Genomic DNA, 20,038 nt, shown 5'->3' with positions numbered 1-20,038 from the left:
GAAGCATAACCCTAATGTCAATGAAGGCTGTGTCCGTCTATGAACTCAGAGAAATGGATTTTACGGTGAGTACAAAAATCCTATTTTTTCCTTGTTGTTCGCTTCATTTTGACTGCATCACTTTGGTTGTTTGTTTGGATTTCATTTGTACAATAAAGACATAGTTTTAAGGAGTGCGGCAGTCCAGGATCTTCTTCTATCCCATGTCACTGGTGAGTGTTGGGGATAAGGAGTGTATGTCTGGGTTCTGAGGATGTCAGTGATGGGTGTGGGGGGGGGGGGTTTGTAGATCTTGGGGTGTGATTGGGATGTATTAGGGGTGTCCTGAGTGTGTATTGGGGGGGCTGGTAAGTGTGGGGTGTCAGGTGGAGGGATCAGAAATCGCTTTGTGCTGGAATAATACAGATCATTTCTCCTCCTGACAGATGTCTGTGCGTTACGGTCACCCCGGTGTGAAGAAAACCACCAATAGGAAGAGGACACAAGTGCGGAAGGCGTGGGATGTAAGTGTTACTTTGTAAGCTTACTTTCCTTAGCTATGGTGGCTGCATTTGTTTTCTTCTTCCCCCAAGCTAATAACATTTACAGCAAATGCAAAAAATACAAGCTGATCCTGCCAGAAATTAGGTGTCCTGATCCCTTTCTGTGACCTGTGTTGAACAATATTTCTTACAGGTTATCTTATGTAAACTTCTGATTACCCTGCCCCCCCCCCTCTCCCCTGGAATATAGAGGAAGAGATGCAGAAGAGATAGTCCAAATCGGGAGAGCTGCCTAGGTTGCCAGCCATAGCTCCCTCCATAGGGACAGCAGAGGAGTGACGTAGCCACTCAGGGACCGGACGTGTGTTATTTGCAGAATTACCAGGTGGACTGTAAGCTATAATATATTGCTATATTATATTGTTGGTTTTGGGTTTAGACAGACTAAAGCTGAACTCCAGGAATTCAGCCATTTTGTACAATGTGTTGGCACAATATGGGGTGTAATGTTGGGGTGATTTAGCATCTGGGTAGAGCATACCAGTGAGCAGCAGAGTCCACGCCAGTTGTACTTTTTAAGGGTTTGTTGACCCACTTTTATTAAAAGAAAGAAAAACGTCCATCCAGACTTTCCCACGCAGGGGGTTTCAAGTTTCTACAGCAATAAAGAAATGGTCAAACGAAAATGCCAAGCCACATGGCTCTCTTCAGAAATACAGCCCCCTAGGCTTACACTTCAGCCCTCTTGGCCACGTACCAAAGTACCTGTACAATCACTGTACCTTCTCTCAGCTTCTGTGCTGCTCAGCCCACAGCTTTGGGTCCTCTGTCTATACCATGCAGACATGCATGCTTCTCCCTTGCTTGCCTGGACTCCTCGGGAGGGTGGAGTCCAGAACACTGGTCTTGATTCTACTATAAGCCCAGGACCCACCTGTTCAATCAACCAGCCAGACTCCTGGCTGTTTCCAAAACCCGGTCCCAGGATTGGAGATTCCTGCCTATTGGAGAGTCCTGGGGGACCATTACCAGGACAGGGAACTGTACTATCACATACCCCCCCCCTTTGTTTCGATCCAGAGGGAGGAACACCAGCACCCATCATCATGGTTGGGACACCTCTGTGCTGGCTGTCAGCCACATAGGCCCAACCTTTTTTCCGGGTGCGCTTCCAGGTACATCCCACCCTGGATCTTAACCAGCTATATTTCCCTACACTCAGCCTTCTCCCTCTTCTTTTGGGGTTCCATAAGCACTTCCTCTTTTGAAATTTAAACAGGGCACCCCTGGTCTTTCTACCAACCCTTCTGCCTCCACGCTTCAGGTTCCCAGGTTTCCCAATACCTTTGGACACCACACTGTCATGTACCTTTAACAAATTATTTGGTTCATCATTGATATACATATTCAAACCAACTTTACACCTCTCAGTGTTGCAAAAGTCACCAATGCCTTTTTTCTCAGTATTTGCTAGGGCAGAGTCTGCAGAGGGCACACATACCAGAGGGTTGCCATCACCCACGGGAACCTCAGAGGACGTCACCTCCCCGGGGTTCACCCTCTCTGCAGGCAGCTGTCCTACCACTTGACTTGTTCTGATGCCATTTGTATTTTTATCCACCTGAAGAGACAAGTTCTCTTCTGATCCACATACAATTTTTACTGCACTTATCTGTTTGTCACCTAAACCAAACATTGGACTGGGGACCCCAGTCTCTTTAACCACCTTCGGTTGGGCCCCAGTTAGGATTTCTGCTGCTTTCTGGTCCACACTTGGCCCTTCCATCTCATGTGATGGTACCACTGGTACAGTATACACGCCCTTCACCGACAACTGACCAGTACTAACTTGAACCATAGCAGCAGAAATGCCTTCTACCTGGCTGTTAGGTGGTGAAACCTCAGACACTTTCTTTTCGCCAAAGCCTCTCCCATAAACCTCTTGTACAGGAAGAAACCCATCAGCATACCTAGAGGCAACTTTTAACACTAGTAATACAGTCATAAATAAACCATTTTTGTCTTGTCTTCCTTTGTGCTGTACCACCTGCCACTCAGGGGTCCACCTAATGGTACTCCGCAGTACCAGACTGTCTGACTGTGGTGGAGACACCCCAGTATAGACTGGCTGTACATCCCAAAGTGTAAGCATCTCCTTTAACACTTTTGTTAGAAAGCATACCCTTGGCTTCGGATTGAAATCCTTCCTGGGGACTTTCCTGACACTGGGAATGCAGACAGACTCAATTGCTGAGACGCGAGAGGTTGCAAGGTTTAATGAAACCTTCTCCCAGCTGGAGACGACCACAGCCTGGTGCTCTACCAGAGCGCTGCCAGGTGCTTGACTCACACTCAACTTCTCAGGTTCAGCACCAATGAACTGCTTCACATTACCATTGACAACATCACTTTGACACGCCATTTTTGTAGGTTGCGGACAAAGTGTCTGCTGTGTGCTCGCCCTTATGTGGTCCATATTTCTCACGAGGGTTAACCCCTGCAGCAGCCACCGCTCCCTCAGGTATAAGCTGTTCTGCCATCCCTCCTGCTGGCACAGCAGAAACTTTGTCCACCTTACTTTTATGCATGAAAGCCTCATCTATCAGGGACATTAGATTTTTACCCCAACTATCCCAATCTGTTGTAGCTGTGCTCCATTCATGGGCGCTCCTTAGCCCTGATCCATCCGCCCAAGGACACACATTAGAACAGATGGGTTTAGTTGCAGATTCATTACCCAAATTACAAATCATGGCAGACTTCGGTAACACATGTTCTAGCACCACAGGTTGCAATACACCACAACCACCACCACCTTGCTCGGGCGGCGCTTCATAAGCCTCACACACCTTTGCATTTTTCACATGTTTTAACCCACCATTTACCTGCACATTTTTAGTACTAGCAGCTTGCACTAACACATTACCATTATACGGTACAGTTCCACTCTGTCCCACCAGAGTGACATACCAGTTGTCCATGGCAACCTCCGACTTCAATACATGAAGTTCCCTGGAGATTTCTGGGGACAACTGTGCGGTCTTACCATCAGTTGCTACAGGCAACGGCCCATTTGTGACAACAGCTTTTGCTCTGAAAGAACCTGGGGTTTTTCCAACAGCAGCAAACTTTTCATTAACAATAACACTTATAGCATTTTTCGTTTTTGCAGACTGTCCTAGCCCACTGCCTACTTGAGACTGGCAGACATTAGACACAACACTTTTAGTCATCAATACAGGTTCTGTTTGGACTTTAACCCCTGCATTCCCACTTTGTAGGGAGAAGTAATCTTCAAGCACACATTTAGTGGCCCCACTAACTGGGGTCACTCTCACATCATCATGGACAGTCTCGTAACCAGTTCTTTTATACCTGCAATCAGCAGTCCCAGACATCATTTCATTAAAGACAGTCTTACCCACCGCAGTAGTTGGGATCACCATCTTCATTTGAGTACGTTGTCTTAACAGTCCTCAGCCACACATTTACTGGCCAACTCCCCCTGGTGGCCACGGGATGAAATCGCACCCCCTGCAGACACAACAGAAAACTCCTCCTTGTTGCCAGGGGTGACGGTAAATATATTTTTACAGGAAACTGGCTCAACATCATTACCTCCAGGTGCACCCCAGAATCTAGGGCAAGACAATATTTCGTGCCCCAGCTGGCCACATTCCAGACATGGAACAGGACGACTTTTCTCCAGTGCGTTTCTCTCCTGGCGATTCCCAGCTGGCAAGAACGCACAGGGCTTTTTGTGGGGACGTTGAGGCAAATCTCTCCTGCAGCTCTTCTCTCCAGGCACAACTTCCACTCTTGTTGTCATGGGAGATCGCACTCTCCCTGCAGAGCTTTGCTGGTTCTCTCCAACATGCTGTATTGGCTCCTTCGGAAGCCACTTGTCACGACCCTTGCAGGCAATCACACCCCATGGTCCACAGACAGCCCGACTGGTCTCCTCTGTGTTGCTATGGGCAACCACTCTCCGTCCTGGCTTTTGGTCAGCCTCTCTTCTGGCACATAACATAGGATTTGCAGACCTTTGTTTTGCTAGGTAGCTTTGCATTGGAGCCAGGGACAAAGGACACTTGGAGACTGCATGCCCCCACTCGCTGCACCGCAAACAGCGCACTTGGTTTGCTGTCTTGTCAGGGTTTCCCACACTGCATCTGCTGGACCCTGTCCCAAGCTGTGTCACTTTCACAATTTTTACAACAGCTGCTGGTTTAACTGCAGCAGTGTTGCCAGGGGCAACAACATCGCTCTCCCAGGCATGGACATTTGGCAGATGTCTCTTTTTATCAAAGGTTGGCTTCGCTTCCACTTTAGCTTGGTCCAATCCTGCCAGGTGTCGCTTGCACCAATCCACTGCAGATTCAAATGCTGGTGGATGCTCCACATTAGCCATCTGTGCACTCATTGCACCAGGGTTGCTAGGGACAACAGCAGCCCTCTTTTCCCTTGGAAAACTCTGTTCGGGTATGTATGGGGTTCGATCAGGCGGTAACAACCCCTCCAGCCTCAGAGCTCTATCTATCATCTCAGCCATCCGTGCTTCTTTTAGGCGTCTTGATCGCCCCATACTCACAATCACTCAAAAAAAAATTGCACAGTTCAGCAACAAATTAGAGCACTGTCTCTTTAAGGCTAGTCACCTTTCTCTTGCAGGTTCTCCTCACCTGCACACACACAGATTATGCAGTTTCTGGCAATAGCTCACTGGTATTTGCAAGGATCTTCAGTCCATGCCCGCATTCGAGCACCAATTGTAATGTTGGGGTGATTTAGCATCTGGGTAGAGCATACCAGTGAGCAGCAGAGTCCACGCCAGTTGTACTTTTTAAGGGTTTGTTGACCCACTTTTATTAAAAGAAAGAAAAACGTCCATCCAGACTTTCCCACGCAGGGGGTTTCAAGTTTCTACAGCAATAAAGAAATGGTCAAACGAAAATGCCAAGCCACATGGCTCTCTTCAGAAATACAGCCCCCTAGGCTTACACTTCAGCCCTCTTGGCCACGTACCAAAGTACCTGTACAATCACTGTACCTTCTCTCAGCTTCTGTGCTGCTCAGCCCACAGCTTTGGGTCCTCTGTCTATACCATGCAGACATGCATGCTTCTCCCTTGCTTGCCTGGACTCCTCGGGAGGGTGGAGTCCAGAACACTGGTCTTGATTCTACTATAAGCCCAGGACCCACCTGTTCAATCAACCAGCCAGACTCCTGGCTGTTTCCAAAACCCGGTCCCAGGATTGGAGATTCCTGCCTATTGGAGAGTCCTGGGGGACCATTACCAGGACAGGGAACTGTACTATCACAGGGGTTAAATCCAATGAGGTGCATGCCACCTAATGGACTTTTTTTTTTTTTTTTATATATATATACAACTGACTGTTTTACTGATCGCTGGGAGTACAGTGATCAATATACCCTGAGCACTCTGACAAGAGAGACTTTGTCTTCTCACGCACAGCGTCCCTGCCCGCCCCCGCCTTCTGCTGTCCATTCACAGAAGGCTTTGTAAAACGTGCTGGCATACTGTTGGTTGATTCCAATGAGGCGCCTGCCACCTAATCGCTCTTATTTACAGTTTTCTTGAGCACTGGGGGTATAGCGATAGCTGACAGGAGAGACCTTGTTTTCTCACACATAGCGTCTCTGCCCATCCCTACTTTCTTCTGTCCATTCATTCACAGAAGGCTTTTGTAAAACGTGCTGGCATACTGTTGGGTAAATCCAATGAGGCGCCTGCCATCAATTTTTTACGGTTTTGAGTGGCGGAAGTATAGCGTATAGCTGACAGGAGAGACTTTGTATTCTCACAAACAGTGTCTCTGCCTGCCCTCACCTTCTGCTCTCCATTCACAGAAGGCTTTGTATTTTTGTAAATGCTTTTGCATAATACATAGCGCATTGTGATTGGGGCAGATGGAGGAGAGGGGTGTACAGCAACTGCATCCAACTCTGCACCTGCTGGAACGGAGAAGGTTCAGTTTTGGAGTTCTAGAAATGTAGTGATAGCTGTACTCCCAGCACTCGGGAACAAAGGAAACTGTTAATTGAAAAGATAAGTCCACAAGATGGCGTGCACCTCGTTGGATCACAATCCATAGTTATTCATCACGTTTTACAAAGTGAATTTTTTGGGGGGTTTCAGTTTTAATCTTCGCTTTGCCCTGCATTGCTTTACCCATGCAGAGCACAGCAACAGGTTTTCTTATTGCAGGCTTGCCAGGGCACCAATGCTTCCCCTACCCGTCTGTTCTATTCAGCCACCAGGGGGAAGGGAAAGGGTGCCTTGTGTTGGTTGCCTGTTGCTAGAGTTGTAACTAACACATGACTGTGGACTCCCCTGATTGGCCCAGAACTGTCACATGTTCCTCCATACCTGTAAGTACCAGCCTAGGTTAAGACTTTGCTCCAATGGGATCCAAAACTTGTGAAAATGCTGAGACTTCCCCACCGCTCCTGTCTGTGTTATTAACCCCCCCCCCCCCTGTCTGTCTGTCCATCCGTCCATACACTTAGTATCTACAGGATTTGTATGTTATCAATGACCCATCACTCTGCTGTGTTTTCAGAGCTCCGTTCAAGATCTCAATGTACACTGGGCCACCCCAGAGGAACTGGTGAGTGATTGTAGTCCTCTTCACGGAGGTTTATTTTATTTTTGTGTGATTATCACATATCAAGTTTAGTTTAAGTCAGAGTTGTCCCATCCCCCCCCCCCCCCACAGAAAAGTCAGCAGCTACACATACTGCAGCTGCTGACTATTAATATTAGGACACTTACCTGTCCAGGGATCCAGCGATGTCGGCACCCGTAACCAATGTTTCCAGCACCTCTCGGGTGCTTCCGCCGCCATAGCCTGTAAGGGAAACCAGCAGTCAAGCCTTGCGGCTTTACATCCGATTCCCTACTGCGTATGCGCGAAGGGCACTGCACTTTCTGAATGGTTCGGCAGCGGTGGAAGGGGGGCAAAATTCTGACGTACCTCATCGCGCCAAGGTCTCCTGGAAGTGGGGACAGGTACCTGTCAAAACTAGGGGGCCATAGACGGATTAAAGGGGTTGTAAAGGTTCAGGTTTAAAAAAAAAAAAATGCAAAAACAAACATGTTATACTTACCTCCGCTGTGCAGTTGATTATGCACAGAGTGGCCCCGATCCTCCTCTTCTGGGGTCCCTCAGCGGCGCCTCTTCCTATTCTCACACGCTCACACGCTCCTGTGTCCTGCTGCGTCTGTTGACACAGACAGCAGGACTCGGCACCGACACCCCGACGCCCGCGTCATTGGATTCGATTGACAGCAGCGGGAGCCAATGGCTGCTATCAATTTATCCAATCAAGACATGAGACACCGGCCGGAGCTGGTGTGCTTGTTCCTGTTGCGGGAATTATGGGGCTCAGTTAAGTATAAGGGGGGTTCTGCTGCAGTAAAGAAGGTTTTTCACCTTAATGCATAGAATGCATGAAGGTGAAAAATTCTGAGGGTTTGCAATCCCTTTAAATGTGTTCCCTCTGTGTGTGTTCTAACTGTGGGGGGGATGGGACTGACTGGGGGAGGAGACTGATCACTGTTCCTAAGTACTAAGAACAGGAAATCTCTCTCTACTTTACTGACGGAACAGAGATCTGTCAATGTAAACAGACAGCTCTGTTCTGTCTCTGTCAGGTGTGATCGCCCGGTGGATATGGGGGGTGCCGGGCACGCGCAGCAGCTCCTACATCACGCGCGCATGCCCCCTCTACCTCATTAAAGAGTCCGCCGTGCAGTGATTGGTGCAGGGGAGCCAACCTGCCATTCTCTGTCCTGTCAGGAGCGATCGCGGGTGCCTGTCGGCTGCTGGGCACGTGCAGCATCTCCTACGTCACTTGGCGGGCCCCCTATACCTCTTAAAGCACCTGCCATACAGCTACAGCAATTTGCGCAGGGGAGCCAACCTATGGTGGCTGGTCAGCAAATGGTTAATCCCATGTCTGGATGTAAACAAACACTGGAGGCCACAGCCATTGGATGGAGGTAAATACACATCCTGGAGAGGGTGGGTTAGTGTAGGTCAGGAAATGGAACAAAAAGGGGAAAATTCACCATTCCAAAATTGTTGTTTTTTTTTATCCATTTTTATCGGTTTCTAGGCTCACAGGCACGAGATCCACAAATATAAAAACCAGCGGCTGGCGCAGTGGGAACTTCAGAAGAGATCCCTAAAGAAGACGTGGAGGAAACAAAGTGGAGGAGCTGCAGACCCGCTGGAGGAGAGGTGGCTGGCCCTGATGATGGAGGTAATGGAAGAGTATTTTCACAATATTAATAATATATTTATAATGTACAGCGGAACCTCAGATTACGAGCGTAATCTGTTCCAGGAGAATGCTCGTAATTCAAAGCCCTTGCATATCAAAGCGAGTTTCCCCATAGAAGTCAATGGAAACTAAGATAATTAGTTCCATATTGACTTGGCATGCAATACCGCATGTGGGCAGAGGTGGGGGGCGCCAGAGAGCCTCGGAACGACTCTGATTGGCTCGGCTCCAGCGCCCCCCGCACCTTTGGCCAAATGCGGTATTGCACACCGCTTTGGCTTGACTCCCGCTCGTTTTGCGAGACAACACTCGCAAACCGAGTCAGGATTAAAATAAATAAATAAATGCTTGTATTGCGAAATGCTTGTTAACCGCGTTACTCGCAATCTGAGGTTTCACTGTATCACAAAACACAACTTCATCTTTTCTACACAATGGGGGGGTTGATTTAATAAAACTGGAGAGTGTAAAATCTGGTGCAGCTCTGCATAGAAACCAATTAGCTTTTAGGATTTTAGCTTAAACCCCTCCCACCGACCGTACGGATATACACTCACCGGACACTTTATTAGATACACCTGTTCAGTTGCTTGGTAACACAAATTTCTAATCTGCGAATCACATGGCAGCAACTCAATGTATTTAGGCTTCTGGACGTGGTGAAGACGACTTGCTGAAGTTCAAACTGAGCATCGGAATGGGGAAGAAAGGGAATTGAAGTGACTTTGAACGTGGCATGGTTGTTGGTAGCAGACGGGCTGGTCTTAGTATTTCTGGGATTTTCACACACAATCATCTCTCGGGGTTTACAGAGAATGGTGGGGAAAAGAGAAAATATCCAGTGAGCGGCAGTTGTGTGGAGAAAAATGCCTTGTTGAGGTCAGAGGAGAATGGGCAGACTGGTTCCATGTGATAAAAAGGCAACAGGACCTCAAATAACCACTCATTACATCCAAGGTATGCAGAATACCATCTCTGAACGCACAACACATTGAACGTTGAAGCAGATGGGCTACAGCAGCAGAAGACCACACTGGGTGCTACTCCTGTCAGCTAAGAACTGGAAACTGAGGCTACAATTCTCACAGGATCACCGAAATTGGACAATAGAAGAATGGAAAAACGTTGCCGGGTCTGATGAGTCTGGATTTCAGCTGCGACATTCAGATGGTGGGGTCAGAATTTGGATCCATCCTGCCTTGTATCACCGGGTCAGGCTGGTGGTGGGGTGTAATGGTGGGGGGGGGGGATATTTTCTTGGCACACTTTGAGCCCCTTAGTACCAAGTGAGCATTGTTTATACACCACGGCCTACCTGAGTATTGTTCATACCTCCCAATCGTCCCGGATTGGGCAGGAATTTCCCGCTTTGAAGCCTTTGTCCCGCTATCCCGCCATACAGGTGTATTTCCCCGCAGAATGCTACTGACTACAAGCTAATTTTTCCAGTATAGCCAGGGATTGGCTGACAATTTGGATGTGCACTGTGCAGCCCCAGTTTGAGACTTCACCTGTCAAAAGGAAAGTGTGATGTCGGGAAGGGGTGGGACTGCTACCCAGACCCACCCTTCTGTCAAACCAGTGCATAGAAAAAGAGCCGGTGACACGCCACCGGTGACTTGTCGTTATGGTTTCCCTAACGAGAAAGTTCCTTTAAGGACTGCGCAGGCGCAATCCTTGCTGACGGAAATCTTCGAACCTCGGCCGGCATCCAGGCTCATTCTTTAACATCCCCGTGGATTGGAGGATGTTAAAAAAAAAAGAGCCAGGAGGCGGAGCGAGGTGAGGACGTGAGGCCGACTGGCCACTTTCCTCAAAATCCACGTCGCCCTGGATGCCGGCCGAGGTTCGGAGATTTCCATCGGCAAGGATTGCGCCTGCGCAGTCCTTGAAGGAACTTTCTCGTTAGCCGGAACCATATCGGCAGTTCACCGGCATTCATATATTGCTGGCCAGGACAGAGTTGCAGAGGGGTCAGGATCTGCTGTCTATTCCTCTCCCCCCAGTGTTTTTTCAGCCTCCATTAGCAGCTCCACACTTTCAACACAGAAGCCTGGCTTCTTCTGTAGTTAAAAGTGAAAGTAACCGGTCGGCAACTTCCTCTCTGCTCTGCACTAGAGTCCGGACAAGTGAAAGACTGGCTGCAACATGGTTGAGGAGGGGGTGAGCTGCCCCCCTAATCTTTACCTCCTTCCTGCTCCAGGAGTCAAGGAGCCGAAAATACCCAGTGCACTGAAAGGAGAAGAAATCTGTGGCTGCACTGGATAGAAGAGCTCTACAGAAAGGTTCTACTTTTACAAAAGTGTGTGTGTGGTGTGTGTGTGTGTGTGTGTGTGTGCCAGGTGTGTGTGTCCCAGGTGTGTGTGTGCAATATGTGTGTGTGCCAGATGTGTGTGTGTGTGTGTGCGCCAGGTGTGTGTGTGCCAGGTGTGTGTGTGCCAGGTGTGTGTGTGTGTGTGTGTCAGATGTGTGTGTGCCAGATGTGTGTGGTGTGTGTAGGGAGTTCAGAGGTTATAGTTGAGGAGAAGGGCAATAGTGAGATGTGGATGGATCACTACACTCTGTACCCAGCGCTCTTTAACCCTGCACTCTGTACATAACACACTCCTGAATCCTTCCACACTTTGTGTAATGCACACTTCTATAGTTTATGCCAAATCAGTTGTAATGGAAGCTTTTTATTCTTATTTTTTTAAATGACTGTGCTGGGGTTTTTGTATGCATCAGTGATACTCTCTTTATGCCGCAGTGCACGTAGCGCCCCGTCGGTCGCTTCCTCCCATAAGTGTCCCTCATTCTGAAGTTCAAAAGTTGGGGGGTATAAGCATATATGGTGAAATAAAATATTTAGAAATCCGACGGACTGTTTATGTGTTGAATTCTAAAAGCAGCCGCAAACCTGCTGATCTCACAGGTTTTCTAATGTGACAGAACAACGCTGCTTTTATAATTCAACATCTAAACAGTCCGAGGGATTTCTAAATACTGTATTTCACCATATAAGCTCAGTTTCCTGTTAAAAATAACTGTGTGATGCAAAACACCGGTGGGTGTAACAAGATGTCCACTGGGTGTAGCAAGATGGTGGCGATGAAACGTCACTTCCATTACCAATTCTGACGGTTCGCCTAATCTGATGGAACATCGGCGACCCGACAGATTTAGTAACGGAAGTGATTTTACCAACAATTTTTTTTTACTGCGCATGCCCAATGCGTTCCAGCATGGCCGCTATGCGCTCCAATAGGTTTCCTATTCTGACAGAACACAAAGGCGGCAGCGAACATCTTGTTACACCCTGGCAAGCCTTGAATGTCACACTTCTTTTAGCTGCAAACTGAGCTTACATGTACTGAAATACACTATATCAACGCGACCGACTATGGGTGTCCAAAAATGAATATCCTAAACTGAATAACCCACACATGTGTAATCCTTTGCAGATGACTTTGCATAGTATAAAATCTTTTAAAACAGCTTCAAATTTGTTCTTTTAAGTGGAATACCACGCCAGAACAAAAAAAAAGGGCGCGGGGCTCCCATCAAAATCCATAACCGCCCCTTGTCCAAGCATGCAGCCCGGCAAGTCAGAAAAGGGCAAGACAAGCCCCATACTAGGCCACAAGGTTCTCAACATGAGGGGGCGGGGTGCTTTGGGGCAGGGGGGACTCTTTATTAAAATAAATATATGTCTCCCGATGTAGGTCCATCGTCAATCACGCTGCCAGCCACCCCCCCTTAAAAAAAGGTGCTCTTGTGGTGGTGCCACCAGGTGATGTAGCCAGGTGGCCCCGCCCCTTACCTATATAATAAATGTCAGCCAGCCTTCCTGTCAGCAAGAGCATCTTTTTGGGTGCGGCCGGTGAAATGATTGACAATGAATTTACATCGGGGGACACTGTTTTTTAATTGTCAAAAACTGTCTCTGTGTCTCTCATTCACATAGGGGGGCCGGGATCTGGGGGCCCCCTTGTTAAAGGGGCTTAGAGATTCCGAAAAGCTCCCTGCTCGCAGACCCCAAAACCACCGGCCATGGTTGTGGGGATGAGGCCCATGGGCGCTGGGTGCATTGGGGCGGGGGTGGCTCTGCCTCCCCACCCCAAAGCACCTTGTGCCCATTTTGATGGAGACAAGGGCCTCATACCCACAACTGTGGCCGGTGACAGGGGGCTTATCAGAATCTGGAAGCCACCTTTAATAAGGGGGCCCCCAAATCCCGGCACACCCCCATGTGAATGAGTATCGGATATCCATTCACCAAAAAAGTGTCAAAAGTAATAAAAACACAGAGATAGTTTTTGACAATTCCTTTATTAAAAAATAAAAAAACAGTGTCCCCCCCTCATGTAAATCCATTGTCAATCACGTCGCCCACCGCACTAAAATAAAATAAAAAAAACATGCTCTCGCCGGCACAAAGGCCATCTGCCTACTGCAGGCTCCTCCGTTTTACAGGTATTATATAGGTAAGAGGCAGGGCCACCTTGACTATGTCACCTGGTGGCACTGCCCCTTCTGACATCATGGACCCAGCATGCACCCATGCAGAGCCCCCCTGCCCCAAAGCACCCAATGCTCTCTCATCCCCCCTTTAACTGACCTGCCGGGCTGCATGCTCAGATAAGTGTCTGGGTATGGATTTTGGTGTGGACCCTACACCATTTTTTTTTAACTTTGGCGTGAGATTTCCCTTAAAATCCATATCATACCCAAAGGGACTGGTGTGGACTAGGGGGGACCTCAAACCCTTTTTTTTATAATTTGTCTATTGCAGGGCAATGCCAGCATTCTTTTCTGTACATTCATTGCTTTCGGTTGTTAAAGGAGTTGTAAAGGAAACATTTTTTTTTGCTGAAATGACTGTTTACAGGGTATAGAGACATAATAGTTAACTGATTCCTTTTAAAAATTATTAAAAATAGATAAAAATCAATCATATAATGTACCTGCAGTTTCTAGTTTAGTTTTTGTATGTTGTTTCCTGGTTCTCTGATGTACAGAGCCACAGAGCCAATACAGGGCAGTGATGGTTTAGAAAACGAAACTGATTGGTGCTGAGGGGTTTTAGACACACAGTAATCACACCTCCTTGATTAGTGACCACAGAGAGAAAGCTCCCAAGTACTGTGGTCATCAGGAAACAGACAACCGGGAAGTGTGGAGATCAGAGAAGAATTACAGCAACTTCAGATCAAAAACGAACAATGAGGACATGAAAACAGCACTGCATTAAAGCGGTTGTAAACCCTCCGGTACTATCATAACAATTTATATGTTTTTAAATACCATATAGTTATACATCGATTGAGCGCTATGGTTTTATCTACATTATTTGTCTTACTGTGTAACTGGTGATCGTGTAAAGAGTAAATCGTCTTGTAAGTCCGCGCCATCTCTGTTGTGGTCTTCCTCGTTTAATTCAATCTGTATTTCCGCCCACAGTTTCTTCTAGCCTTCGTAATCCCGCACGTGCGCATTAAGGTCACTATATTCAAGCCTCTTCTTCGTTTCCGGTTACTACGGTAACGAAGAAAAGGCATTCACAGCGTACACCAGGAAGCTTCTGTGTCTCCTGTCATCTGTGACGTGTAGGTCACGTGATAACCAACATGCACAAACCATCGCGGGATGTCGGGGCTGACGTCTACATGAGGAAATGACGCAGCCCCGACATAAAGAAAGAATTTATCCGGCAGAGGCTCACCTGGCCGGAATGGACGGGAATCCGGCGCATTCGCGGTACACGTCCGCACTACTTATTGCAGCCATAACTTCAGAATGACAGAGGTAAAAAAAAAAAACCTAAGGGCAAACGATTTAAAATTTTGACATGCATAAATAAATGTAAAGTGAATATTTTGAGTTTACAACCACTTTAAGGTAAAGGAAGCTATTAAAATTCCTTTACAAATCCTTTAAGGACACTGGTGGCCGGCTTCCAGACCCACTGCTTAACAACCAGCTATTCTTTACACAAAATTCAAATCGTCAATTGTTTTTCGACCGATCCGAATTCTAATCGTTCTGAAAAGTAGGAATTTGTTCGAAAATTCATAAATGAAAAGAATTTTAACGAAAACGGAATCAAAAAACAAATTCCGAAGCGAAACTAAACAAATTCTATAATGAAACAAAATTGGTAACATAACGAATCTACCCGAAACAAAACGACACACATTTTTGTGCTCTGCACATGTCTAATAATTATGATTAAGCACTGTGAAATGTGTGAAACGCGTTAAAGATACAGCTTTGGGGTCATTGGTGTCATCAGTGTTTTCCCTCAATTTTATGGAATATAGCACGAGTGTAGCGCTACCCCCGAAGGAGCCGCTGGTTGTTTTGGGATCGGCGTATTAAAGCGGAGGTTCACCCATAGAGAACACATTTTCCCCTTAGATGAATGCTCGTTTTGTCTAGGGGAATTGGCTAGTTGTTTTAAAATATGACCTGTACTTACCGTTTACGAGATGCATCTTCTCCGCCGCTTCCGGGTATGGGCTGCAGGACTGGGCGTTTCCTCTTGATTGACAGTCTTCTGAGAGGCTTCCGACGGTCGCAACCATCGCGTCACGATTTTCCGAAAGAAGCCGAACGTCGGTGCGCAGGCGCAGTATAGAGCCGCACCAACGTTCGGCTTCTTTCGGCTACGAGTGACGCGATGGATGCGACCGTCGGAAGCCTCTCGGAAGACTGTCAATCAAGAAGGAACGCCCGCTCCCGAAGACCCATACCCGGAAGCGACGGAAAAGATGCATCTCGAAAACGGGTAAGTACTGCTCATATTTTAAAACAACTAGCCGATTCCCCTAGACAAAACGAGCATCCATCTAAGGGGAAAAGGGAAAAAAAAACAGAAATGGGTGAACTCCCGCTTTAAGTTACATTGTAGTGTGTCTAGGCGTGATAGCAGTGAGTTAAAGTAGTGAGCGAATGTCCAGTCATCAAATGGATTTTCTTGAATGCTTTATTCCAAGGCCCAACACGGCCAACATCAACATGAAGTAGGATAGGAAAGGTTGATGAAGTAGAAGAACAATTGAGATACCAGGCCTTGGATATGAAAAGGGCAATCCTGCTCTCAGTAACAGTAAATACAGCTCGTCGCCACTCTAGCCAGAGTGGGTGAAGTGCCCCCGGACAGACTTCTGCCACAAGTCTGGCAGCCGAAGTGTCACTTGTAGGTTGCTGGGAGGAACAGACCTCTGCCACAGGCCTGGCTCTGGGCCTCTGCCACAGGCCTAGTACTTAAATGAGCAACGATTGAATTGAGCGAATCCTCCCAGTAAATTTAGTCGGGGTCACCGGTTGACAGCTGCAATGTACCTGTCAGTATTTCGGTGACCAGATCCCCGATGGTTCGTTCAGGTCTCCTGGATAACCTCCTCCTGGGTTCTCCTTGAGCCGATCCCCCACCGTACAGCCTTCAGCTTAGGATCTTCTTAGTAAAGCTCAGGACCCAGTAAGTCACTGGGGCCTCTCTCAACATCAGGATGGATCTCCGCGTAGTGTGCGACTCCGGCCAGGTAGGCCATGGCGGCGGGGTCCATGGATGCGCGCACACTGAAGGTGGATGCCGCACCTGGAACTTGGACCCGAAGAACCAAGAAAAATGGCGTCTGCCCCAGATATACTCCTCCCAGCATGCTCCGCGAGGGGAAACTCCTCTAATTGGCTGCTGGGGAAAAGTGGCTCTGCCAGAACCCCTCTAGCGCCAACTGCCGCCCAGGGATGGGATCGCATCCCTGGAGCGCAGACTGACCTACAGGACAGTTCAGGAATGACAGCAGCCTACAATTTAACACATTTTGAATGGGAGCAAAAATAACTCTCCCATTCCCCACTAACTTTAGCGTAGCGCCCATACTGAAGATAAGAGGGCGCTACACGAGTATCTGCAGCGAGTGGTGTGCGGCTGATTCCATATTTTCCTGTTGTTATCGCATAGCGGCGATCCGGGTGAGCACCCACTGCAAGAGATCTCAATACATTGTTTGCAGCTTCGCCTGGAGCAGGGTTTTCTTTCTCTGGAACATTTAAGCATAAAAACAGAGCAGGGTGTGCACCGACATTACCATCGCCGCAAGTATAAATAAAATTACCAGTCCATGACAGTTTTCTCAAACCAACATATCTGAGGCTCTTGTAAAATTCTGCAAACCCCTCGAATTGCCTATCTATCATACCAGGATCTACTTCCTATATCAAGAAGGGTCTTCTCTGCTTCTTTTTAATATCTGTGCCACTGGAAATCTCCAAGAAGCTCCTGTATTGCTGAATGGGCTAGGGAACTGTGCCATACTATGCAAATAGAAAATCTGATTGTTTGACTAAATGATGGACACAAGACTCCAGATTCATCAATAGATACGACGGCGGATCTCCTGATCCGCCGTCGTATCTGTGAGACCCGACGGTCGGATCTGTGAGATCCCACCGTCGGAGCTATGCGACTGATTCATAAGAATCAGTTCCGCATAGATCTCCCTTGGATCCGACTGGTGTAAGTGACTTACACCAGTCGAATCTTAGGCTGTAATCTCCCGCCGGCCGCTAGGTGTCGTCGCGATTTTTTACCCGTCGCATATGCAAATGAGGAAAACCGCCGATTCACGTCCGTACGCCCACCCGTCGCTCGTTTTCTACGTCGTTTGCGTTCGGGTTTTTCCGGCGGATAGCTACCCCTGCTTCTATGAGGGGTAGCTAATGTTAAGTATGGCCGACGTTCCCGCGCCGATTTTTAAATTTTCTACGTCGTTTGCGTACCGCGATCGGGAATACCGATGGCCGCAAACGACGTACACGCCGCAAACAATGACGTCGTAGCGACGTCATTTGGAGCATGCGCACTGGGCTTTTTCGCCCCGGCGCATGCGCAGTTAAATCGGCACGGGAACGCGCCTGATTTAAATTGTACACTCCCCCTAGCCGCGGAATTTGCATTCCGCCGGGGGGAGTTAGGATCCGACGGTGCAGTTTGCGAGGTAAGTGCTTGATGAATCATGCACTTGCCTCGCTAAATTGCACCGGCGGATCGCAAACCAGGTAGATCTAGCGGATCTAAAGATCCGCAGATCTACATGAATCTGCCCCCCTGTCTTCAATATACAGTATAGACTATATATAGAATCAGATCAATAATAATAATAATCAACATTATAGCCCTTCCTTCCTCAACCCTCGCTTGCTCTATATCCCAAATCCCTCCCCCCCCCCCCCCATTATCCTATGCTTCAGCTGTCTTATTTTTCATACCAACCTCTCTCTCTCTTGTACAGGCTAAGCTATCTGTCAACAAGAAGTCTGGGAAAGCATGCCACAAGCAGGATGCGGTTACATAATAGGGAAAAAGTGAGTTTTTACAAAGGGATTATAAATAATAATTGTACTATATTGTACTAAGCAAATGACTACTTTTGTAGTGTAAAAACCAAACTACTATAAGCTGAACTAATTAGAGAATTCACCCTTATTTCGGAATAGTACCTTTTCGTCACCACAAGATGTCCTCAGTCTTCTGGGTTGACTGACACCCAGCATCAATAAACCTGAAAGAATGGGGAAAAACTGATGCCGCGTACACACGATCGTTTTTCGGCATGAAAAAAAACAAAGTTTTTTCAGCATGTAGAAAAAACAACGTTTTTTTCAAACTTCATCATTAAAACGATGTTGCCCACACACGGTCGTTTTAAAAAAATGCTCTAGCAAAGCGCGGTGATGTACAACACGTACGACGGCACTATAAAGGGGAAGTTCGGATGACGCCACCCTTTGGGCTGCTTTAGCTGATTTCGTGTTAGTAAAAGACGATTCGCGCTTTTCTGTCTGTTACAGCGTGAAGAATGTGCTTACTCCATTACGAACGGTAGTTTTACCAGAACGAGCGCTCCCATCTCGTAACTTGCTTCTGAGCATGCGCGTGTTTTTCGCGTCGTTTTAGCCCACGCACGATCATTTTTTGCAACCCAAAAACTACATAGTTTAAAACGTCCATTAAAAAATGCAGCATGTTCGGAGAAAAAATGTGTCGTTTTTCAGAACCCGAAAAATGATGTGAAGCCCACACACGATCGTTTTAAATAAAAAAAATTTAAAACGCCGCTTTTTTCATGCCGAAAAACGATCGTGTGTACGCGGCATGAGAGCAGGGAGTTTCATCAGATCAGGCGACCCGTCAGAATTTGTAACGGAAGTAACGTTCCGTCGCTGCCATCTTACTACACCCCGCACTTGCCCACAGTAAGGATAGAGTGGGAAGGGGGCAAGCAGACATCTTGTTACACCCACTGTGGTTTTGCATTTTACACGTATTTTTAACAGTAAACTGTTGTTATATAGTGAAATACAGTATTTAGAACGCTGTCTGACTGTTTAAATGTTAAATTTTAAAAAGCAGCGGCAAGCCTGTTGATCTCATAGGTTTGCTGATCAGACAGAAGTTTTCTGCTTTTAAAATTCAACATCTAAACATTCAGAGGTCTAATGCCGCGTACACACGATCATTTTTCGGCATGAAAAAAACGTTGTTTTTAAAAAACTTCATTTAAAATGATCGTGTGGGGGCTGCACATCGTTTTTCAGTTTCTGAAAAACGACACATTTTTTTTTCCGAACATGCTGCATTTTTTAACGTAGTTTTAAAAAATGTAATTTTTTGGGTTGTAAAAAATGATCGTGTGTGGGCTAAAACAACGTTTTAAACTCGCGCATGCTCAGAAGCAAGCTATGATACGGGAGCACTCGTTCTGGTAAAACTATCATTTATAATGGAGTAAGCACATTCATCACGCTGTAACAGACAAAAAAGCGTGAATCGTCTTTTACTAACAAGAAATCAGCTAAAGCAGCCCAAAGGCAAATAGAACTTCCCCTTTGAGTGAGTGAGTGAGAAACTTGTAAAGCGCAACACATGCAAACTGAATCGCCTCTGGGCGCTGTATCCATTTCATGGGTAAGGAACCCCTTGACCTCAGAAGAGATGGGTTTTAATCTTTCTCCTGAAGGCCAAGTGGTCCGACTCCAGACTCCACTTTAGAGTGCCGTTGTACGTGACCGCGCTTTGTTCATAATTTTTTTAAACGATGGTGTGTGGGCAACGTCGTTTTAAATGATGAAGTTGGAAAAACGTTGTTTTTTGGACATGCTGAAAAACAAAGTTTTCTTTCATGCCGAAAAATGATCGTGTGTACGCAGCATAAGGAGTGTATTTCACTATATAACCTCAGTTTACTGTTAAAATAATG

At 47.0% G+C, this 20,038-nt stretch overlaps 1 protein-coding gene across 1 annotated transcript; it reads left to right on the top strand.

The window, feature by feature from the left end:
• Positions 1-329: 329 nt before the first annotated feature.
• LOC120935774 (spindle and centriole-associated protein 1-like) lies at positions 330-18,133 on the top strand. Its single transcript, XM_040347834.1, has 4 exons — positions 330-503; positions 7,067-7,114; positions 8,625-8,771; positions 18,071-18,133. Exons 1-4 carry the CDS (start codon positions 426-428, stop codon positions 18,131-18,133), a joined length of 336 nt encoding a protein of 111 aa, XP_040203768.1. The 5' UTR covers positions 330-425.
• The last annotated feature ends 1,905 nt before the right edge of the window (positions 18,134-20,038 follow it).

Source organism: Rana temporaria, chromosome 4, assembly GCF_905171775.1.
Source record: "Rana temporaria chromosome 4, aRanTem1.1, whole genome shotgun sequence".
Classification (NCBI taxonomy): Eukaryota; Metazoa; Chordata; class Amphibia; order Anura; family Ranidae; genus Rana; species Rana temporaria.
This window is presented reverse-complemented; position numbering and strand designations above follow the sequence as displayed.